Raw genomic sequence first — 22,782 nt, forward strand, 5'->3', positions numbered from 1 at the left:
ATTGTATACTCTCCCTGTATTAACCCTCAAGCGAGGGTTAACAGTATCAATAAAAAAAAAAAGCTCACCTAGGAACCAGAGTAGTACTGCGGCATGGTTGCAGCGCCCGCACACATAACCATGCATATGGTGAATCCAGCGCCAGCCCCTAACGCCCCTTGTGGATGACGTCACAAGTATACCTCATATAGAAAAACTGCGTCGTATATTAGACTCCATTTCACCGGTCTTTTGATATATCGAACTCCACACCACGCATTGGACAGTGCGCCTTCCCCAAAGACGATCGCATCAGCCTCGGCCGTCTGCTGCATGACGTTTTCAAGCTACACGCGGAAGGGATAAGAGAGCACAGTTCAGCGACAGCTCGTCTAGGGCAGCGCCACGCTCTTTCCCCAAAGGCGCGCACATCTTCGATGATCATTTGCCACCATGTTTGCCGCGCGCCAGCAAGTGATGTTTGCAAGCCGTTAGCGTGAAAAAAACGAGAGGGGACTAATGCAGCCGTGGTGTTCGGAAGAGGGAAAAAACGCGATAGGGCGAAGTGCAAGGGTGTGCCCACTTTTCTGCGGAGCTTTAGCTCTCCCCTTCCTCTCTCTTTCCCAGTCTTTGTTCGCAGCAGCGCGCATTACGCATGCATGAACAAGCCAGCTGAGCCTGTGGCAGACGCTTCTGCAGTGTGTGTGTGAACGCTCTGAGCGCGGCGGCTGGCGTGCAATGCGCGTCTCGTGTTGTGCTGAACACGCGTAAGCTACGGCGGCTGCAGACGCTAAGCGGCGGCAGATTTCTATTTCTCTTTTTTTTTTCTTTTTTTGCGAGAGTCGTTCATCCTTGCCGTCGTGCTGAACGTGCGACGTAGCGTATGCTATAGCGGCTGCGGACGTTATGAAGCAGGATTTTTTTTTTTGCGAGTCGTCCATCCTTGCATCCATGAATCGATGAAAGCATGCGGTCAGCTGCAATCATGACATCGGCTTTTGCTTTTAGCATTGTTCATTTCAAATGGCATTTGCAGCTATCATGCTTGCCGATGATTTTGCAGCAGTGGACCCAAGCGTGGCGCGATAAATCGAACCAGCTAGGATTGTGCAATCAAGCCATTGTACACACGGGCATTCTGCCAAGTTTGCTCCCTGCCACCGCAGGATCTATGAAAATTATAGTCAAAAGATAAACACACCGTGACGTTATCGCTGCCTAGCATCTTGGCGCACTGCCAATAAATGAGTTGTGGATGCGATGGTCGAAACGGAGAAATGCGCCACCAAAGCTTTTTTTTTTTTTTTTCAAATTCTTGGGGGCAAAAGTAGGGAGTGGTTTCATTATGCGAGTGGGTTGACTACGCGACAAATACAGTATCATTTTTCATGGTCGCAAGTGACATCTCAAGCCGATTTCTGTACATCGATTTATCGATATATCAAACTATTTTGCGATCCCTTTCGAGTTCGATATATCCAGGTTCGACTGTACCAGTGCTAGCAGATATCAGATGTCAAGTGAACAATGTTCATTAGCGAGCTGGTTAACTAAGACAAGCACCTCATCACAATTAAATGATTTGTACCTTACCAATGATAATAGCAGTTTTTATAACTTTGAAAATGTGACTTGGCTTTGCAAACTCCAGCCACTTCTTGCACAACCAAAACGTTGCAAGCAAAGCAATGCCCACTATCGAACCTCACCCTGTGTGTGGCCCATGGGCCACAGACCTCACATGTCACATGACCTTCCCTTCTCCACCCCAGCAGGCAGGCACAATGGCAAGCAGTGCAGCGCAGGTAGCACAGGTGGGACAGAGAAGATCATGTGGCACCGCAAAGTGACACAATTTGGTGAATGCCACTAATTCTAATTGCGCAATTTTCTAATTGCGCAACATATGGCCAAAACTTGTGAAGCGCACCACAAGGGGCAACCACATTTCCGAAACTCTAAGAGCAGATAAGGTCAGCTATAAACTTCTAATTTCAACCAGATCTGTAACAGCTAAAAAGCTGACAATAATTTAGTTACCAGCTGAATTAGTTAATGTGATTCACCTATTTTTTTTTACACCCATCCACACTGGTATTCCTTTGCAAAAAAAGTGGTCATTTTACCTCCCGAAGCCTCTCTCTATAATTCGTAGCAGGCTTCCCTGAAACATGTGGTATAGCCAGCTTTTCTTAGTGCTAACATACCCTACTTTTTCCCATATTTTTTTATATTTAGACATCTTTTTTCTGCTGGCACGCTAGGAGTCAGAGAAGCTATAAGGTGACTAATGGCATAGAGTTAAAGGTAACCATTAACAGTAGCTCTCAAAAATATCAATGGAAGGCATTCTGCATCTAAGGTATCATGCCATGTTTACTGTGCACCCTGAAAATGAATACTATTACAAACCTTAAAGTAGTTATCAACTTTTTCTTGAAAGAAGCGTGGGTTGCCAGCCAGCTGTTCACGCAGCCAGGTAATGTGCTCGTTCACCTTGAGCGACTTCACGGGGTCACCACCATGGTTCCACATGCCAACTGTGGCCTGGCACAAAGAAAAAAAAAGCCAAGAGAAAGGCATGAGCTTTAAAATGGTCACAGCAGATCAGGTGTTTACAAAAAAGAACACAGTCAATAAATTCTCTGTAACCTGCAACCCAATATTTTGCCGATGCATTATTTGATAACACTCTGGCTATCCTCCAGTTACGTCAGTATGAATTTCTTAGCTGTCCTTTCACAACATCAGGTGCAGGGCTAAAAAAAGAATCAGCCTGCTTTGCACAAGATATCACACATGTTGCCTTTTTGATTTTTTGCAAGTGCTACAGGCTGCCTGAATTTAGGGGGGGGGGGGGGGGGGGGGGTATGCTAACGCAAGTCGCAACCTTTTTTCTATTATTTCAACTCCTATTCAAGATAACGCAATCAAAATTTCCAGGTTTATTGCATACTTACTCTTGATGAAGGTTTAGTAAAAATATTTCTAGAATAATTATGGTACAAAAATATATAATTATTGGTTCATAGGAAAGGAAAGCCACAGTATCTGTCACACTTGTTCTGTAGACACCTGAACCACACCATAAAGGAAGATGGGAGTGATAGCGGAACGAGAAAAAGGGGTACTGCAGTGGAGGGCTGCGGAGTAATGTAGACCACCTGGGCATCTGTAACATGCACTGACATCGCACAGCACATGGACACCTCCTCATTTCGCCTCTATCAAAATGCAGCTGCCGACAGTCGGGATCGAACCCGGGTACTCCAGCACAGTAGTATGGCATCTCAACCACTGCACCACCGCGGCGGAGCAATACAAAAATATAAATTACTAAATTTTTTTTTTGGTTTGTTACAAAACATTCCTGAAATATATATCTTCAAGCTACAGCTATGGAATTTTTTCACTCATTACCCATAACAATTGTTTTTTTTTTCCTGGACCAAACAATAATCACCATCTGGAAAATCCTTTCGAAATAAAATTTGAGAAGCACCATTGGTTCAATTTTTGTGCTTCTTGCCAAGACAAACTGATTTATATTTAGTATATAAATACTTCATGCAAACTCAGCTCCTTTGGTTCACATACGCATGAGGCATGTAATAAAATTTAAGGTAAAATTTGTGGAAGATTTCATGGTTGTGAAGAAAATGTTCTCTGAATACAAAAAAATACCGTTTTCAAAAACTGAGGGTTGCAGTTTGGTCACACAACTGCAGCAAAACCTTCTCAATATGTTTCAAAAGAATGCAGAAAAAACATATTGCCTAAGAAAATGTATCATCCAAACTACCCAACTTTGAAAAATGTAACTGCTGAATGAGGCACATAGGCATTTTCACTTCATAAGAATCATATTTCGCACTAGGCACAGGTTCTGGGCAGCTCTCTGTCAGATGCTCATAGAATTCAGTCTGCATTTGTGTTCTTGGCAGAGAAGAAACTTTGCGACACGGGGTAAAATTAGCTATCTCTTTCTCATTTACAGCACCTAATACTGAGCTAATTAAAAGGAGAAACTGTGTCTGAGCTGTGGTCCATGAAATTAAAAAAAAAAAAAGAAAATGTTCACATCGCTTTTTCTTTGTTTTAAAGCCAATAACAGCCAGTTAACGACCGCCTGATGTCATGTCTAATTTAAAGAATGCACTCGCATAGCTTGCACTATTTTCATTTACCTTCCAGTGCTCATACAAACCTGTTTTGAAGATAATTTCGAGTATCCTAGCATCTTTAGGAGCACAATAAAAAAAAAAATGCTAAGATATTTCTACCTACCATTCTCCTCATTATGGTTATGCAATGAAAATATGAAACACCTTGAAATTCATCTATATTCCAGTGTAACTGTACACAAAAAAATAATAATAATAATAATGGCACTACTGTGATCCTAATGGCCACAGTCATATCTCATTGCAAGCTGTGTAGCTTTAAAGGGGCAGAATACTGGCCAAAATATGTCATGAGATTACGGTGGAGATAAAAAGCCCTTGCCTCATATAGTACAGATCTAGCACTCAAATATCAAAGAGGCTTTATAATTTTATTTTGCCATTGAAAATTGCATAAAAACAACCGAGGCAGCGGAGAAACCCTAGTACTTTCAGTGTAGCCCCCCACGTGACTACGTGTCAGCAAAATATAGCTGATTTTCGTAACTCCACATTTTTTTTTTTTTTCTTCTAGGAGTGCTTGCCATAATTTATATTTTGTGCTCTCTCCAGTGCTTCCTTAAATAAAATCCACCCCTGCTGTCGCACCGCGAAAGGTATGCTTTCAGGTTCTGCCACTAGATGGCGCCACAGTGTTTGCAATTTCGTGAATGAAGCGATAACAGTGCCCACTAAAACTTTCGTCAATGAGGGCGTGCGTCATTGTTCCGTAACAGCATTTAGTGTGAAACTGAAAAGGAAGTTACTCTACGCAAAAAATTTCCGATTTCTGTCTGGCGAGTGAAAGTTATATTTGTTTTCAGTACGTTTTTTTTTTGTCGACCGCCAGTCGTCATCGTGGTCGCTGCTCATGGTTTCCAGCATCGGACTACATAAAAACGGGCGCACGCATTGATCGAAAAATTCCCGATAAAATTTTCTACAGCGTTTCTAACAAAACCGTTATGGAATTGAACATTTTAGACATCAATCTTTCCACTGCGGCAAAAAAAAAAAAATCTAGACCTAAATTTCAGTGTTCGGCCCCTTTAAAGCTCTTCTATGATATTACAACTTTTAAGAATAATTTCCACATTTTGCTATCCAAAAGAAGCAAACAAATTCAAACTGCATGTCCTCAGACACACCATTCAGTTGCAAAGTATAATGCAAAAAAAGTGGCTCACATAATTCAGGAGCAAACCAAAGTTGGCTGTCTGATGCTTCATACTCAGCTCGACTGAATGAAGAGCAGCATCAATGCGTTCTTGAGCGAATCCAGTACTGAGTGATAAAAAAAAAGAGGCACAGTTAACTTGTCTCAGAACTAGTCAGAAATGTCATTAGTATCTGTTCTGTGCTAAAACACTAGTACATAATCACAATCACCAAGTAAGCAGGAACAAACCCACCACTTAAACCAACTTATATTTTTGTTCATAATGAACCCTGAAATACGCATATTTTATGCACCTTAAACCAAACATAAAAAAAAAGAAAGGTAATGCATCATGCTCACATGGCACCGAAAATATGTTATTGGCAAATGTGCTACCTAATCAGAAGTACCGTTTACACTGTCTAATTATCCAAGTCCAAGACCAATTCAAGATTAATAGCATTATTCACACTTATTTGAAGGCATAGGCTCTGAGTAAGGCACATAAGTTCCTAAACAAAAGTAAATACCTCCTTATGCACTTGTACTGGAGCCCTCTCAAGTGTGTTTAAGGAAGAACATGAGTTATTACTAAACAAAAATATCTTCAGGGATCACATACTTTTTTGTGTGCAGATTCTAAATTCATGATTTAACCATTTCTTGAGCACTTGTGCAATATGTTACGCAATTTTTTTCCAATAAGCTTTCAAGAATTTTCACTTCACAGAACTTGCTAAAATGTTTGCCATTGATGTCTTCTAATATCAAGGAATGCAAAAATGGGTAAAATGATCATGTCAGTAGACACCAATGACAAGCATTTTACCAAGCTTTCTGAAGGAAAACTTCTTAAAACCTTTTCCCAAGATACTTACATAACATATTTACGCAAGTTTTTGAGGAATTGTTCCACATGAAATTACCCTTTGACTGTCAAATATGCCAAAAAAAATTCACCCCCCAGTGTAAAATTTTTTTTAAACACTATGGGTTTAGCGCAGTACCTGTACGGCAAAAACGCCGCGGGACGGAATGCGGTCCGCAATACCCGTACGGCAAAAACAGTCAAAGGGTTAAATGACAAATTTAAAAATAGCCCATAAAATGCACTTTTACAACAATAGTAGCAATAAGTTATTAAAGGGTCCAAGAAAAGGGACTCAAGAAGTGCCTCTCAAATGGTTGCATTGTGTAGAGCAGATGCCACTAAGCGCCGCATGCCACATGCACGTCCTCAGAAGTGAGCCAATGATTTGCGAATGATTTCTTTTAAAGAGCCGTTCCTGTGCCTCGCGGCGACCATCAGCCATCAGCGCTAGTCTATCGCATGAACTTCCCCTCTGAGCATCACGGGGCCCGTGTGACATCACCAGGAAGGAGAGGAAATGTGGAGAATGTTTTCAAACGCTAATATTTTGGTGCTACCTAAGCTAGATCAAAAGCTTTTGCATGGGGATGATAAGCGATTCCATATTTATCAGTAGTACCATTACCTTTCTTTACCCTCGGTAAACAACCTTCCATTGTCCCATTAAGCATTTATTATAAACCACAGTTACTTAGATAATGCAGTCAACGTATTAGCACTCAGTTTTTGGGCACTGATGATGATTTCTTTAAGACCAGGTCTGGTGCCCATACTGCACCAGTGCACAAGAGTTTGTCAACCTTAAGTACATTCTCCAAAGACCGTAAACCCCAAAACAAACAATTGAGGAGAAAGCTGTAGGAACAATATACTTGAAATCACATAGTCATGAAGTTAGCCTGATATAAAACAGAGCACAGCATTTTACAGGCAGAGAAGTAGATACCAAACGAATTAAAGAAATTGCAGATTTCCCCAGTGCACTCTGTTCCTTGCATGTGTGACCTCTATGCCACAAGATTAGGATTGTGACAAAATGTGCATCTTATATTCAAAAGGAAAGGTTGAGGCATGCGCATGTCTCAGCAATACATCCATTTCCTTTTGCAATCAGTAAAACAAAGTTACTGGAATTTGTCAAAACATTGATACCAGTAAACTTTGTCTTTCGCTTTCTTTAGTGCATGAAATTCTTTCTAAGCGCTATGTAAATCAGACAGTTCACAAAAGATAAAAAAATGATGACAATGCTTATTTTGTTGTCTTCTCTATATTTAATGTCTATTTTTTTTTATTAATGAATTGCACAATCATAATGAAACCTGGATACAAGAAGAGCACTTTATGAATTTATAGCATTAACAGAAAGAAAGCAAAATACTTTAGTCATTGAAGGATTAAAGAAAGAAAGCTTGAAAAATTCCTAATACTAAATGAGGATGCTGACGTGTACACATAAAAATCTTTAAAGCATTTCAGCTTCACACGAGGTCCCAAACTAAGGCATGCAATCAACTTTACAAATCAAAGCATAAGTTCCGTGTATAGTCTTACCGAATGACTTCATCAAATGTCTGACCGATAATGTCAGTCACCTTCCCAATGTCGTCCTTGCTCACACCATGCAATCCAACTGAGAAGAATGCCTGTTTCAGGTTTGCATCGTACCTGCATTGCAAAATGTGTTTACATCAATTATGAGCAGAGTATTAAAAAATGGCTCCTGCTCTTTCACTTAGAGAGTCAAATCCCTCTAACTACAGGTCACAATAAAACAATACAACTTTTCGACATCTTGAACATAAACTTAAAAAAAAAAAAATCTAGAGCAACACAGTTTAGCACACAAGGTTACTTTTCATGCCCATGAAAGTTTAATGCCAAACTAATGAACTCACCCTAGTGATGGTGTGTAATCCGCTCCAATACCTGCCTGGAGCAGGTTTTTGTAGAAGGGCGAGTTTGGTCCATTCACAAGCAAGTGACTCAATATTGACATGGCAAATGACTCGTGTGTATCTGTGATGCTGTAAAAGAAACGAAAAACAAAAAAGAGAATAAAATGTTAATGTCTTAACACAGTCCGGTAGTTAAATCTGCCTTTTATGCAAGTACAGAAACCAAAACAAAGCATATACGCAACAACATGAACAAAGTACAGTCGAGCCCACTTATAAAGGATGCAGTCATAAAGGACTATAGGGACCGGACAGCTGAACAGGTGGCACCACCTCTCGGCGCATCGCTAGTTGCTGGCATGCGCCGGCCCCAGCCAGCGCATTACCAGCGCATTGGACCACACTGTTTATCGTTGGTCTGTGTAGTAATTGGAAATCCTAATGTTTAGATGATGTTGTGTATGAATATATCCTCAGGAGAGCAGAAAGTTGGGCTAGTTGTATGAATATGCTCGGTGAAAAGAAGTCTGGCCAAACAAGGCTGGCGAAATGTGGTGCGTTATTGGCTGCACTGGCAGCTATGCCAACTCGTCGGATGGTTTTAAGTCAATTAATTTCTACGGGTTTCCACACAAGTGTGAGTGGCGGGTGACCTAAGCACGGTTCTTTGAAAGACAGAGGCATGCATCTACGTATTTGGTTACTGTGTGGTCGCGGAAAGTGCTGAATTTTTTGAATTCCGGTTGCAACCGGATGCTTTGTGCCTTTTGTTCCCCAGGAGTGAAGGCACGAGTCTCGGAGCCGAAGCTGCACTCCTTCATCTGTAATCACTTTATTGACAATTGGAAATCGAAGGAACCCAACAGCCTATGTTACAACGCCAGCATTTCCCCACCTGTGTACAAGAAAATCCCAGCACAGAAAAGGAAAAGGCAGCCACCATGGTCATGCGAGCTGCATTACGGTCTTCAGTGATGGGCAGAGACAAGCTACATTCGCTGACATAGTTATGGAGAATTCTTTTTTCTCTTAACAGAAAGAGCACATAGGAGACATGTACAATTCCTATTACCATGATCTTCTTGTCCTTTTTCCTCTCTTTGTGTGTCAACCAATGAAAATGTGCTGAGAGCTCTATGTTGATACTCTTAGAATTTGTTGACATTTGTTTGTGGCATGTCCGTCTTGCCTAATAAAATCACTCATTTCAGAGCTCATTCAATACAGCATGGTCACAAAATCTGCTTTCAGCTTCATATAAAAGGTGATTAAGAAAAAAAATACATTTTAATTGTTGGAAATGAGCTTGAACGCAGTATTTTTTTTTTTTTCGAAGGCAAGCAGATTGCCGTTTGGAGTGTTGATAGGTCTCGCACATATTTTTCCTTGAGTAGCAAAATTTTCTCTGTCTTTTATTTCAAATTCACATTGCATTTGACATGGGTTTACGTATTTTCTCAGCAGTGCCCATTTCCTGGCCCGCCTAAATACAGTGTTTCTCATTTGTGTTTTAGTGAACGCGAGACTTCCAGATTATGACGTAGTAAGATAACACTGTTTTACCTCTCAGAAATTGCTTGTATGGCCAATCCTGTAAAAACATTTAGCGGCAGTCCTGCAAACTGCGGTGACAAGGTATGTAAAAGGAATGGCTTTCAGTTATCCAGAATCCTTGACGTGCAAATAGAAAACTACCTACATGGTCATATCCCCTAACACTCATCAGATGTGGCAGTCAGGCATCGGCCCCGCAAGTTTGTGGTACGCGGAGAAAATAGAACACCTTAGCAAACGAGCCATCAGAGGGATTCCTTTAACAATAGAACGCCCTCTTAGTTGTCTGGTGGCTTATCTTACAACACATCACACTGTCTGTTTTTATTCGATTGTATTTAAAAGTTTGGCAGTATTGAACTACTGCCTTCAAATGCTCAAGGCAGCTGTGGTTAATCGCATTGAACTTCCTGCGCTGGGAGACATCTAAAGCAGAAGCCAAATTCTCCCAAGATCTCTCTATCATAGCAGGCGCCTGAAAAAATAGGGCCGCTCATAGCAGGAAAACGTTTTTTTTTTTTTTTTTTTTTTTTTTCAGAACCTCCGCAGCAAGTTGAGAGAAACGTATTTATAGTATAGCATTTTCTAAGTCAATTATCTGTAGCAGCTCCAATGTGTTCAACCAGAGCATTGTCGTATATGCAAAAAGGATGCTGAGGTGGTATTACTCAATTCGCTAATATTATGATTAAGTTTGATAGTCTCAAGGCCGGATTCAGTGAGCTATTGTAGCATAATTGTGCAGGAAGTCCTGGAAGTATGTTTATTTGCTTTTCCTACCATAAAGATAATCCTATTTTTACTTGCTTGTTTATTTTTCTCTTTTTCCAGCTCTCGTTGCAAGGTTAAAGCCGTAATGTCATCTGCTATTATTCTATTCTGAATCGTTTGAGCCTATTACCAAAAAAGACAGGTGCAGCATCTTTTCCATTTTACATGAACGCTAACCATTACAACTACCACTACTACGCCGCCATGGCTACACGGCTCGGCGGTATTTGATCTTCAGGCGGGTTTTGACAAGAACAAAAATAAGATGAACGCGCAGTGCAGGCGTATTTTCCGTCTCCAAAATCGTCTTCACAAGCACCTAACGAAGACTTTCCTAGCACATAGTGAAATCACGCGCGCGGCATTTTCGAGTATGTAACAAATACCATGCGCCGGGCGGTTTCAAAAAAAAAAAAAACACACACGCCCTGCCGAGGACGGCCCTTTCCTTTATCAAGATTTCCTTTCGAGTATGTAACAAATACCATGCGCCGGGCGGTTTCAAAAAAAAAAAGAAAACATGCACGCCCTGCCGAGGACGGCCCTTTCCTTTATCAAGATTTCCTGGTCGAAAAATACTCCTTGCAATTACTCAAAAGTAGCTCAAAGCTGTCAAAAGCCACACCGCAAAACGACGGGCAGGGGCATGCTCGAGTACACCTCGCAAAACAGAAACGACTGCACCGCTCAGCTGCCTTGGCACTCCGCTAACAAGCGTTTTGCCACGGGCGGCGCTGTTCCGACGAGGCGCAGTGGCGCCATGCAATGGGCGCCCGGTCCTTATAGACACCTATTTTTTGGGTTCGTGTTTTATCATTTGTAATGATACCTAGGACATTACTGTACACAGATCACCACATCACATTTGCCTACGACTGCTGAATAATTTATAATCGAATTTCTTTTCTCATCAGTTTTGGTTTCGGTTTCAGCAGACGAGCGATGGCTGTGACGTCAAAGTCAAGTCTAGGTCACGCGAGGGATGAAAATACAGCGATATAATCATTGATGTGTCATTTGAATTCACTACAATGATAAAGCCAGCCTACCTCAAGAACAGAAATCGCTACAAGTGAAGAGTGAGTGATTATATTGCTGTTTTTTCATGCGTCAAGACATGATTGCGACGTCCCAGCCATCTCTCGACTGTCGAAGCCGAAACTGGTGAGAAAAGAAAATTCAATTATAAATTATTTAGCGGTGGTAGGTGAAAACTGCGTGCGGATCGATATACAGGAATGACTTACGTATCATTAACAAGAAGAAAAATGCCACCAAAATTTGGTGTCTATAGTCCTATAACAAACGCTTGCTTATTACGAACAAGGATGCATCAAAAATCATTTTGAGGGTCTCCTAGATGTCTCTTAAGAGGTGAATGGCGAAAGCTTACCCTTCCTCTCCTATATCATTTGCCTCTTATCATTAGCCTCTTATCGGCATTCGTTGCAGTGCTACATATAACCATAATTGGTTTATAGGAAAGAGAAGGCACAGTATCTGTCACACACTCTCCAGCAAGTAAATATGTTTGGATGGTACACCATTGCCCCTGTCACCTGGCATTCCTTGAAGCGTTCAAGTGTGGGATTGCAGATGGCAGGAACGCTAGACAAGAACATATCTCGCGGAATATGACAGATCGCGCACACAAGTTTCGTTCACAGGATTTATTTCCATGAGCCTAGAAAGGCTTTTGCCTTAATATGCACCTACTATTAGAGCTATAGCACTGTGTCTCAGGTAAAACAAACAACCATGATTGCACCACTCGGTTATAATAAACGAAAATCTGGCGATTCGCCACACCACCGCAGTCAGCAGTCAAAAGAAGCGCGCTTCCTGCCAATGCGGAAACCAAAGAGTATATCCCAAGTCTCATATTTCTCCCACAAGAAAAAAAGGTCACGAGGTAAATCGGTGCTTGCCTATGGGCACCGTGCAGAAACCCAGGGGGCAGCACTCGCGGCAAGCATGCAGTGCCACGAGAGGGCACCAGAGGATTTTTGTAGTGGCCGGCGCGGCCACCTGGGCACGGCGTGCGCTTGATATAGGCAGCCATGGGAATGTAATCAGGGTCTTCGCAACGAAATGATGGCAGTTTCGGCCAGCTGGAGTGATGTAGCGAAGCATGAACAATGCGGGAGCCACACGACACAAGACAGAGAGAAAGTTTCTGAGAATGCTGTATAGCTTTCCTTTGTAGCCGTATAGCTGCGTTTGGGTGGATGCCAATGAGTAATTACTCCCTTATTACGAGACAGAGGGACAGGGACGAGCACTGGCTGCCTGCTGCGCGTTGATTTCTAGGCTGGAAACACGAGAAATGGAAGACGACAGAAGGAGAAGTGCGCGTAGTTGGAAAAGGCCAAGCAAAAACACGAAGGGGAAGGGGGAGATACAAAAACATGGCAAGAATGTAGAAAAATATAAAAAAATTATGGCAAAACCCTTCCTCCCACGTGTGGTACAGCTTAACACAAAACCAGAGTGCCTCCATGCCTTTCGCCTCCGCTACACAAAGCCAGCCTCAAATGCTCCAAACAGGACTAGCTGAGAAAAAAAAAAAAGGAGAGCTGCGGGAATTCAACGGCGGAGAAGGATGGAAAGAGTATGGGAGATAAATACGAATTAATGAAGCTGGAGCCGAAGAGGAGAAAAAAGAATGAAAAGAAAAATTAACAAAGCGAAAAGCCTGAAAACTTGAGAATGATTACCAGGCTAACAATGCCGCAGGCACTTATATTACGCAGAAGACTTGAAAAGCTTTAGCTGTCTTTCTGGTGAGGCAGTTGCCACTTTTCTTGACGATAAGGGAAAGGATGGCAGATTCATACTGATCGCTATGTCTACGCGGTGCTCGCGCATGCGGTCACTGATACAACGACAGCTATGAGAATGGAACGCTCCATTACAGCACGGCACAACAAGCGATCTACGGTTTCTAATACACATGCATGTTTTCCTCTCTGTCAAGGATTGTAGCATGCAGACTTTTCTCTTTCGTTGAAAGAACGTCCTGCCTCAAATCCCGACTTGAGTGCTAGTCTGTTTTGTTTTTTTTTGTTGTTGTTGTTTTTTTTGAACGGTACTTATTGCTTCTTTTGCCGTACTTTCAAGTCCTCTGCCACAAAATTAAGTTAGGCCAGGGAAAGGTAACAGGTGACAGCCAGCCGCTCAACCAATTGTTTGGAGCAGGATGGCGTGCAACGAATGCAAGATCTGTTCAGAGCGTCCACGAATAAGTAAAAAAAAAAACGTTTACCAAAGTTACCAGTCTTGATGGAGCAGTATGGCATGAGAAACAGGTCCGCTCCCTGAGGAATGACCAATACACAACATAATCTGGATACCGAGTCACGCAGGGATCGGGGCAGACAACCTAGCTCGAGAAATGACTAGCCGAGCAGGAACGTCACTAACCCTGGAGGAACCCCAGATTAACTGCGGGGACAGCTATTCGGAATTACTAAACCTATATAAGGGGCTATGATTCCAGTACCCCCCACCACATAAACATTTATCTAAGGAGGAAGCCACAGGATGGCGAAGACTACAAACAGGCTCCTTCCCAAATTTGTACAGATTAAATAAGATATTCCCAACACAGTATAGCGCCAACTGTCTGTGGTGCGGAGCAAAACCAACACTATATCATGTCACATGGGAGTGCGAAAGGAATCAAGCATTTCACAAACACAAAACACCAAGCGTGGAGCAATGGGAGAGCCGGCTCACCAGCTGCGAGCTAGAGGCCCAAAGGGCACTCATAGCACACGCAAGCGAGGTGACCCGACTCAGTGGAGCCCTGGACTAGGGGCCCACTCACGGCCAAGGAGGACACAGACTTCAAGACGAAGACTCCGTCCTCTACCGCTACTACTACTTAAAGAACCGATAAAGTTTTCGTTCATTCATTCATTCATCATTCGAGGTTCAACAGCTCAGTGGACATTGAAATGTGATTAACACAACTAAATGAATAAAGTGTATGGAATGGCAGACAGGGGCATTATGAATCACATCAACATAGGAGGGCGAAGCGGACAGCTGGTACTTCGACGTCTGATAAGGAAGTTCTTTTTTTTACACATTTTTGTTTAGTTTGCATTACAAAAGCAATGAAAACTTGGGGGCAGCAGGCAAAAGGTGTATCGACACCTGACAAAGTACCTCGTATAAGATTGGAGCTCATGCAAGCTATCGTAGACAGGGAAATATAGGCCACAGGACAACTTAAACAAAAATTACACAATGATCAACTGCATCCACGAGCGCAGCCCACTCGGCGCGCACGGCGGTCCCAGTAGACATGCATTCCATTTGTCGGGCATGCCAATTGGCACTATGCAGATAGTGCAGATGCCTATGAGTTGCCCAATTTCTTTTTCTTTTCTTTTTTTTTTTTTTTTTTTTTTTACAAGTTGAGAAAGACTGCTAACACAGGTGAAGGTAGTGTGTCCTCTTTTGGGAAAAACGCTTTGCGGAAGATCTGGACGTGGCAAATCCGGGCATGATTGCCAGCTCACTGCTTGTTAGACAGCAACGATCCAAACTTAGCGTCACTTCGCTTCGTAAAGCTTATTTGGGGACGTGAAAAATATTTTATCAGGCCAGTGAAAATGTGTGCAATCCAGCAACCTAACGACCGCAACTTAGCAATTCATTTGTGACCATAAAATGCTGCGAATAGAAAGAACAAATGGCAAATGCGACCCATGCACAGCAGATCTGCCGCGTCTGCGCGGCGCGGCCGGACGCACCGGCCACTACAAAAAGCTTTTTCTCGCGGCGAGAGTTATTCCTGCACGGTGCCCATACCCCGGTTGGGTAAAGCATCTAACGGATGCCATGAACACTTCATCTGCTATCGCGATTACCGCCTTCGTAAACTGGCTGGTCCCTAGATTGTGCCTCAACCAGATGATCACGCTGGAGAGCTTAGAAAGCAGCATGATAGTGTCTGCTTTGAAGAAAAAATATCCATATACGACTCCTTAAGGATAAACATTACTTTTCTCTAAGTTTACATTTTTGTGGCTCAAATAAGGCAAGTCCACTTAATACAAACTTTGGACACAATGAACAAAATCCATGTGACTGTCAAGTTCATTATAAGTGGGCTTGACTCTAAGGCAGCATGCACGACATCAGATTTCATCATACTTCACTTAGAGTAAAACAGCAAAGAACTTGATAAAACAAATTCACAGGAAGATAGCACATTCGTAATGATCACCCAGGGAGTATCGAAAGAATACTAAAGAGAATTTTGATCCTCATTATGCATTACAGAAGGTGAGTAAGACACTCTCAAGTCATCTAGCTGCTCTCGTGAGCTTTCATTTGTTTGCAAAATGCAGAAGCCCCCGGTAATCATGTCAACTACTGCACATGACATAACAGACTGCATAACAAAGCTCTATTCTTTTCTCTTTTGCCATGACAACTTGATTTGAAGAGACTCTAAATCCCCATGCAAAGCAAGTCTAAGTTGATAAATTAGGAATGGTCGACCTATCAAGGTCCATGAGCCGGTTTTGCTAAAAAGAGCACAATGAAAACACAAATTGCTCATAGTAATGCCCTTGTCATATGAGCAGTTTTAATGCCTTTTGAGCTGTCATAGACTCATAGAAATGAATGGAGATCCGCCGATGCCACCAAGGCAGTTTTCAAAAAACACTGAACTTAACGGGGATCGATTCGATCGAGGTTTGCGAATGCCTACTTCGAATCTCGAGAGCCCTTGAGAACCGCCTTGCATTCATCAAACATTGATAACTCAAGACAAAAATTCAAAACCAAACACCATCGCTTAAATTATAAAACGTTAGAAATACATTAACTTGATCCCCAACTACTTTTGAATCAGTAGTCAAAATGACAGCCTCAGAGACTGTCAGATGTAAGTAAGCTGATGCCCCTCTGTTTTGCCTGTCTTTGCTTTTCAGCATGCTCTGCGAGCTGTACCCCTCTGCAAAGGGTATAACTCGCTATCATCACATGTGGTGATAATTTTGTGATGGGCAAGTTGACCAGCTAGTTGTCTTATAAGGAATAACACTCCCAATATCAAGAAACACAGCAAACAAGTTATCAGTGATGTCATCTCTACCAACCGGTCTTATGCTGACACAATAAAAAACAAAAATGAACACTTAAGCACCACCATTAACCCTTTGACTGTTTTTGCTGTATGGGTACTGCCGCCACATTCCGCCCCGCGGCGTTTTTGCCATACGGGTACTGCGCTAAACACATAGCGTTTAAAAAACATTTGACACTGGGGGTGATTATTTTTTCAGGATACAGTATTTGACAGTCAAAGGGTTAAGGATATGACATCACAGCATTAATGGCTCCTGTCTGTGGTGCCCATTGCTAATCCTCATTTCCATACGGGAACTTAGCAACTCGATTAATCCCTAATTCCTTAAATCATGCCTCTATTACCTCACATATACTCATTAGCATGCAGTCGTAACCTACCACATTATGTACGGGGCCTTTAACACTGTCTCATTAAAAGCTGAGCCAAGCAGGTATCTGCTACCATAAAAAAAATCTGCCAGACACTTGTCCATTGTGGCTTGTACCAAGGCATTACAGACGATGCTCCTAATCACATCAAGTGCACAGGGAAAGCATTTTATTCACGAATCAATATCTTGCGCACAAACTGCAGTGAACATTGCCTAGGCACCTTAGGGTGCTTGACTAGTGAGCCAGAGGACCTAGGTTCTATCCCAACCGCGGCAGTCACCTTTCAATGGAGACGAACCATCAGGCACCTATACACTGCATGATACCAGTGCACGTTAAAGAACCCCGGGTGGTTGAAATTGTCCAGAGCCATCCACTACGGCATCCCACATAGCCCAAGGTGCTTTGGGATGGTAAACACATATAAATCAACTAGCTTAAATCTCTAGTTACTGGAAGCAACCAGATAATGACTGAAACGGTCTTTGGCACCCTTTCACACAGAAGTACATATATCAACTAATTATTAGCTGTAATAAGGAGTGAAGTGCTGTCACAAAATTACCACAAGTAGATGACACATGCTAAATGTGTCACAGAAACGCTAACAAAATGAAGAAAAAGATAAAATGAAAAAGCAAGCATAACACTGAAACAAGTAAACTCACTCATTCATGGCATAAGTGACTGCCACTGTCGACTGCTTCTCAGGATTTGCAGCCAATGGGTCTGGTACACAGGTCATGTTCGCCGTTTTCTGCAGTGTACGTCCATTGATTAGTTTCATGCAAAGCAAGCTAGCTAAGCTTAAAACAGAAAAGCAAAGCTGCTCACAGGTTCCTGCCACCTTGGCTCTGGTGGTACTACAATGTGGCTCCTCTCCACCTTCTCAAACTTTGACAGAGCCAACTCTTCAATCAATGACAGTGTCTTCTCCAGGGGGAAGTCGCCATAGGTTAGAAATCTGACCATTACAGACAAAAAAGGACTTCAGTCGCACAGCACAGGCTGAAAGTAATTTCTCCTCCAAGACCAAAGCCTACATTATGAGTTTGTGTTTAGTGCACAACAACCATAAGGGAGCAAAACAGAACGAATTCAGTTTCCACTACTACCAGCAATACACTATGGCATACAGACCTGGCATTGCTGGGGTGGTAATGCTTCTTGTGAAACTCCTTCAGCTGCTCCCAGGTAAGCTCCGGAATAGACAGTGGGTGCCCGCCACTGACATGACCATACACGCCACTTGGGCACAGCTTGTTGACAATGGCCTGATTAAAGTCATTGCTCGGGTTGGACTGCAAAGAAGCCAGGAATCAAATTTACTACACCAGTAAGAGAGTTCAAATTAGTGCAAGAGGACACAATGACACAAACTGTTCTGCACACCGCATGGTGGCAAAGCTAAAGCCATTCTAAAACTGACTTCGTGGCAGTGAGTTGAGGAGTTGAGTTCAGCCACAGATGCAAGACACAAATGGGCAATTCTACCAGATGCGCATAATCACCTGGTTTTAACACAAAAACATGTGTCATAAAATCTATCACTGAGTGACACAACATTCAAAGTGCTTACTGTAGTTGCACTGGTAAAGGTTGATAGCCATGTAATAAATTAATATAGATAAAGCAATAAAAAACAATTATGAGGGACACTTAAGCTCCGTGCTTAAGTGTACGACGCGATAGAGTAGGGGACACCCTGACATATAAAGCTTCATTTTAAGCACACCGTGTGAGCGTGCCTGTGTAGCCTAGGTGTAACGTGCTTGACTCAGCATCAAAGAGCACTGGAAGGTTCATTCTTTATTCTACCTTTCCACTTCAAATAGACAACCCAAAATGGCAGCTCCTCACAACTTTCTGGTACCATGTGGTCTCGTTAATTCACACAAACCATCAAAAAAAATCAGAGACCAGCAATTCTACCTGCCAGCTGCCACCTGCCAGCGCCATGCCCATGATACAGTCGAACCCGGATATATCGAATTCGAAGGGGATCGCGAAATAGTTCGATATATCAATAATTCGATATACAAAAATCGCCTTGAGACACCACTTGCGATCGTAAAAAATGATACTGTATTTGCCGCGCAATCAACCCCCTCCCCACTTTTGCCCCCAAGAATTTGAAAAAAACAAACAAAAAAGCATTCGGTGGTGCGTCCCCGTTTTGACCATCGCATCCACACTCATTTATTGGCAGCGCACCAAGATGCTACACAGCGATAACATCACAGCGTGTTCATCTTTTCACTATACTTTTGATAGATCCTGCGGTGGCAGGGAGCGAACTTGGCAGAGTAAGCATGATGGCTTGATTGCACAAGCCTGGTTCGATTTATCACGCCGTGCTTGGGGCGGGCATAGTCCACTGCCACAAAATCACTGGGAAGAGTGATAGCTGCAAATGCCGTTTGAAACGAACAATGCTTAAAGTCAGTGTGACGATCGCAGCTGACCGCATGCTTTCGTTGATTTATAGATGTAAAAATGGACAACTCTCGAAAAAACAAAAACCTGTCATCTGCTTAACGTCCGCAGCCACCACAGCTTATGCTATGCCACACGTTCAGCATAAGTAAGGACGACTCTCCCAAAAGAAAAAAACAAAATTCTGCTTCCTAACGTTCGCAGCCGCCATAACATACTCACACCGCACTTTCAGCACGACTGCAAGAATGAACGACTCCCGCAAAAAAGAAAAAGAACTGCCGCTTCTTAGCGTCCGCAGCCGCCGTAGCTTACGCAAATTCAGCACGACGACATGAGATGTGCATCGCACGTCAGCAGCTGCGCGCAGAGCGTTCACAACACACAGCCCGAGCTAGCTTGTCCGTGCATGCGTAGTGCGTGCTGCTGCGAACGAAGACCAAGAAAGAGAGAGGAAGAGGAGATAGAAAGTTCGGCAGAAGCAGAAGAGTTGTCCCGCTGCGGTGGTGCAGTGATAAGACGCCTGACTACTGTGCCGGAGTACCCGGGTTCGAACCTGACCGCGGCAGCTGCGTTCCAATGGAGGCGAAACAAAGAGGCGTCCGTGTGTTGTGTGATGTCAGCGCACATTAAAAATCCCCAGGTGGTCGAAATTACTCCGTAGTCCTCTACTACTGCTCCTCTTTCTTACCACTTTCACTCCCACCTACCTCCCTTCCCTTATGGTGCAGTTCAGGTGTCCACAGAAACAAGTGACAGATACTGCACCTTTCCCTTCCTGTGAACCAATTATTATTATTATATTGTTGTTGTTGTTGTGGCTGTAGGAAGAAGGAAAAGAAAATACACGGGCCTGCTACTCGCTTTGTAGCTGAGCCACCTCCGCTGCCTCGTTGTTGTTGTTGTTGTGGCTGTAGGAAGAAGGAAAATAAAATGCACGGGCCTGCTACCGGCTCTGTAGCTGAGCCACCTCCGCTACCTCGTGCGGACAGAAGAGAGAAAGTAGAGAAGAAAGGAAAAGAAGAGGGAGAGAAAGACGCGCGCTGCAACAGCCGTCGTCCACCACCTAAGCGGTGGCGGGTGCAATGACGGCCTACAACAGATAAAAATTCGATGGCAGGCTAGCCCCCGCTGCAAGCGGCACTGACCTACCAGTCCCAGCTCCATAGGGCCAGGAACAGCCACTATTCACCACCATTATTATATTAAGCAGAAGAGTGGGCACACCCTTGCGCTTCACTCTATCACGTTTCTCCCCTCTCCCGAACACCATGGCTGCATTGGTTCCCTCTCGTTCCTTCACGCACATGGCTTGAAAACGTCACATGCTAGCGCGGCAGTGTGATCACCGCAGATGCCCGCACCTCTGGGGGAAGGGTGGTGATGGAAAGCATGCCCTAGACCAACCGTCGCCGAACTGCTCCCTCTCATTCCTTCCGCGCGCGGCTTGAAAACTTCACGCGGTAAACGGCCGAGGGTGATGCGATTGTCTTTGGGGAAGGATCACCGTCCAAAGCGTGGTGCGGAGTTCGATATATCGAACAACCGGTGAAATCGAGTTCGATATACGACACAGCTTTCCTATACTTTTACATGGGATCATCAAGGGAATATTCCGTGAGTTCGACATAACCGAAATTCAAATTATCTGGGTTCGATATATCCTGGTTTTACTGTATTCCACTCACAATGTCGACACCAACGCCAATGCCAGATTTTATGAGTAATGTGACCTTTAACGCTATCGGGTTAAAAGGCAGGCACCACATAAGTGCCCGATCAGCTGTATATTTAGTTCTGATTGCACATATGGCAAAATAGAAAAAGCATATCCCGTACAAAGCGCTTCATTCAACTATAGGTCTGATTTGTAAAGCATCACTTTTAGACTGTGATGCCGAAGTACTAAATCAGCAACTAACCACAACCATACACTAATGACAAACAAAATCAAGCACTAGCACTAACAATTAGTCAATTACTCAAGTAAAAAGCGATAAAGTTAGGGCAAAATATTTTTACAATGTACTAATGGTTCATATCCATTTGTCACACATACCATTCTTGCAACAAACCTGCAGTGTCATAAAATAAACAAAGGAAATTACCGCTCTTTCACAAGTTTGTAATGCTCAAAACAGCATAACATACTGGTAATATTCCACAGCAGAGCCTTCCTAAATATGCTGCCACAACCGTGCAGCACCACGAGCACATAAAAGTGACCACAAAAATTAGCAGGACGCTTAAGCTTCTTAAGCGCCTTTAACACTGCCTTTTCATTCTGTGACTGCTTGTCAAATTTTTCTTATTTAAATTTGTATTATTAAAATTACCATTACTGTATCACCAGTACATATCTCAAACACATGTTAGTAAGTCATATGCACTTCAAGCTGTTCCATAAGTGCCCCTCTAATATGCTTGGTATTAGTGGGGGCAGCCGTCTGTGGCCTATGCGTTGCATGTCCGGCTGTCATGCAGAGGGACCCCGATGGGATCAAATTTATTTTATTGAATCACACATTTTTTCCAACAAGTTTCTATGGTACGGCGATGGTTTTTTGGCTGAACTGGCCCAATATGCTATCGCGCAAAGGTATCGAGGAAATGGTACAGTCATGAACAATAAACATAATTAACAGACAAAAGTATAAAATTTAAATTCACCAAAAAAGATTTATTTCCGTGTTGCCTGGATTCACTGGTACGCATTCCAGTGGATAGAGCACACATCTCTTCAAGTGTCTACGCTTTTCATTTGCCTGTCTTGCCTAATCTCATGGAAGTAAATTTTTGCTGCGAATCTGCATCTCGCAAACTTCTGTCGATGACTGTACATTTTCTAAAGCTATAAGAGCCACTAGTGATGTTAATGAAACACTTGCGTTCATCTCCACCTAGTAACAGTTTGTTAACAAAAACTGTGAAATGAAAGACTTCTGATGGCACGTGCACGGTTTGCTCAGTGATTTTGTCCCCCCCATCTATAACAAAATCAAATTGAATGAGGCGACAAAACGTACTGGCAGGTACCACACTGTTGAGGTCACAACCAGCACCTCCAATCAAAGTACAGCGATTCAAGCAGAAGTAGGTGTTCCATAGTACACTCACAGCTACAGGGCACTGGGCCTAATCGCATTATTCCAAACACCACAACTCTCCTGTAACTGTGAAATGAGGTAATGAAAGGCAATCACTAGCACATTAAACTGCCCAATTCTTTCACAGCCATGGTTGTGTGTACTCTTCAACTCGTGTCAAGTGAAAAATCTCGAACTGCTTGCATCGTCTCTGTGGCAGCCAAGACCACACATACTATTAACCCACTTATCGATGACTTGCACTATAAAAGCTTTGCCTGGTGCTCCGTCATAGCATCTACAACAGCACGTGTAAGCCATTTATAAGATGGGATTTAACGGGAGATATTAAGGTTTCAATTTTTTTTTTTTCCTTCGC

At 42.9% G+C, this 22,782-nt stretch overlaps 1 protein-coding gene across 1 annotated transcript in view; it reads right to left on the reverse strand.

The window, feature by feature from the left end:
• The window catches only part of LOC146182820 (presequence protease, mitochondrial), a 187,102-nt gene that overhangs the window by 157,825 nt on the left and 6,495 nt on the right, over nt 1-22,782 (reverse strand). The window contains exons 7-13 of the mRNA XM_084608927.1: nt 18,022-18,182; nt 17,716-17,845; nt 17,550-17,638; nt 8,071-8,199; nt 7,727-7,840; nt 5,330-5,426; nt 2,392-2,526 (exon numbers count right to left, since the gene is read on the reverse strand). Of these exons, the coding sequence (XP_084465053.1) occupies nt 2,392-2,526; nt 5,330-5,426; nt 7,727-7,840; nt 8,071-8,199; nt 17,550-17,638; nt 17,716-17,845; nt 18,022-18,182 (855 nt within the window). The remainder of the gene's footprint in view (nt 1-2,391; nt 2,527-5,329; nt 5,427-7,726; nt 7,841-8,070; nt 8,200-17,549; nt 17,639-17,715; nt 17,846-18,021; nt 18,183-22,782) is intronic.

The sequence above is a fragment of the Amblyomma maculatum genome, chromosome 7, assembly GCF_055883805.1.
Source record: "Amblyomma maculatum isolate TAMU_Amacu chromosome 7, ASM5588380v1, whole genome shotgun sequence".
Classification (NCBI taxonomy): Eukaryota; Metazoa; Arthropoda; class Arachnida; order Ixodida; family Ixodidae; genus Amblyomma; species Amblyomma maculatum.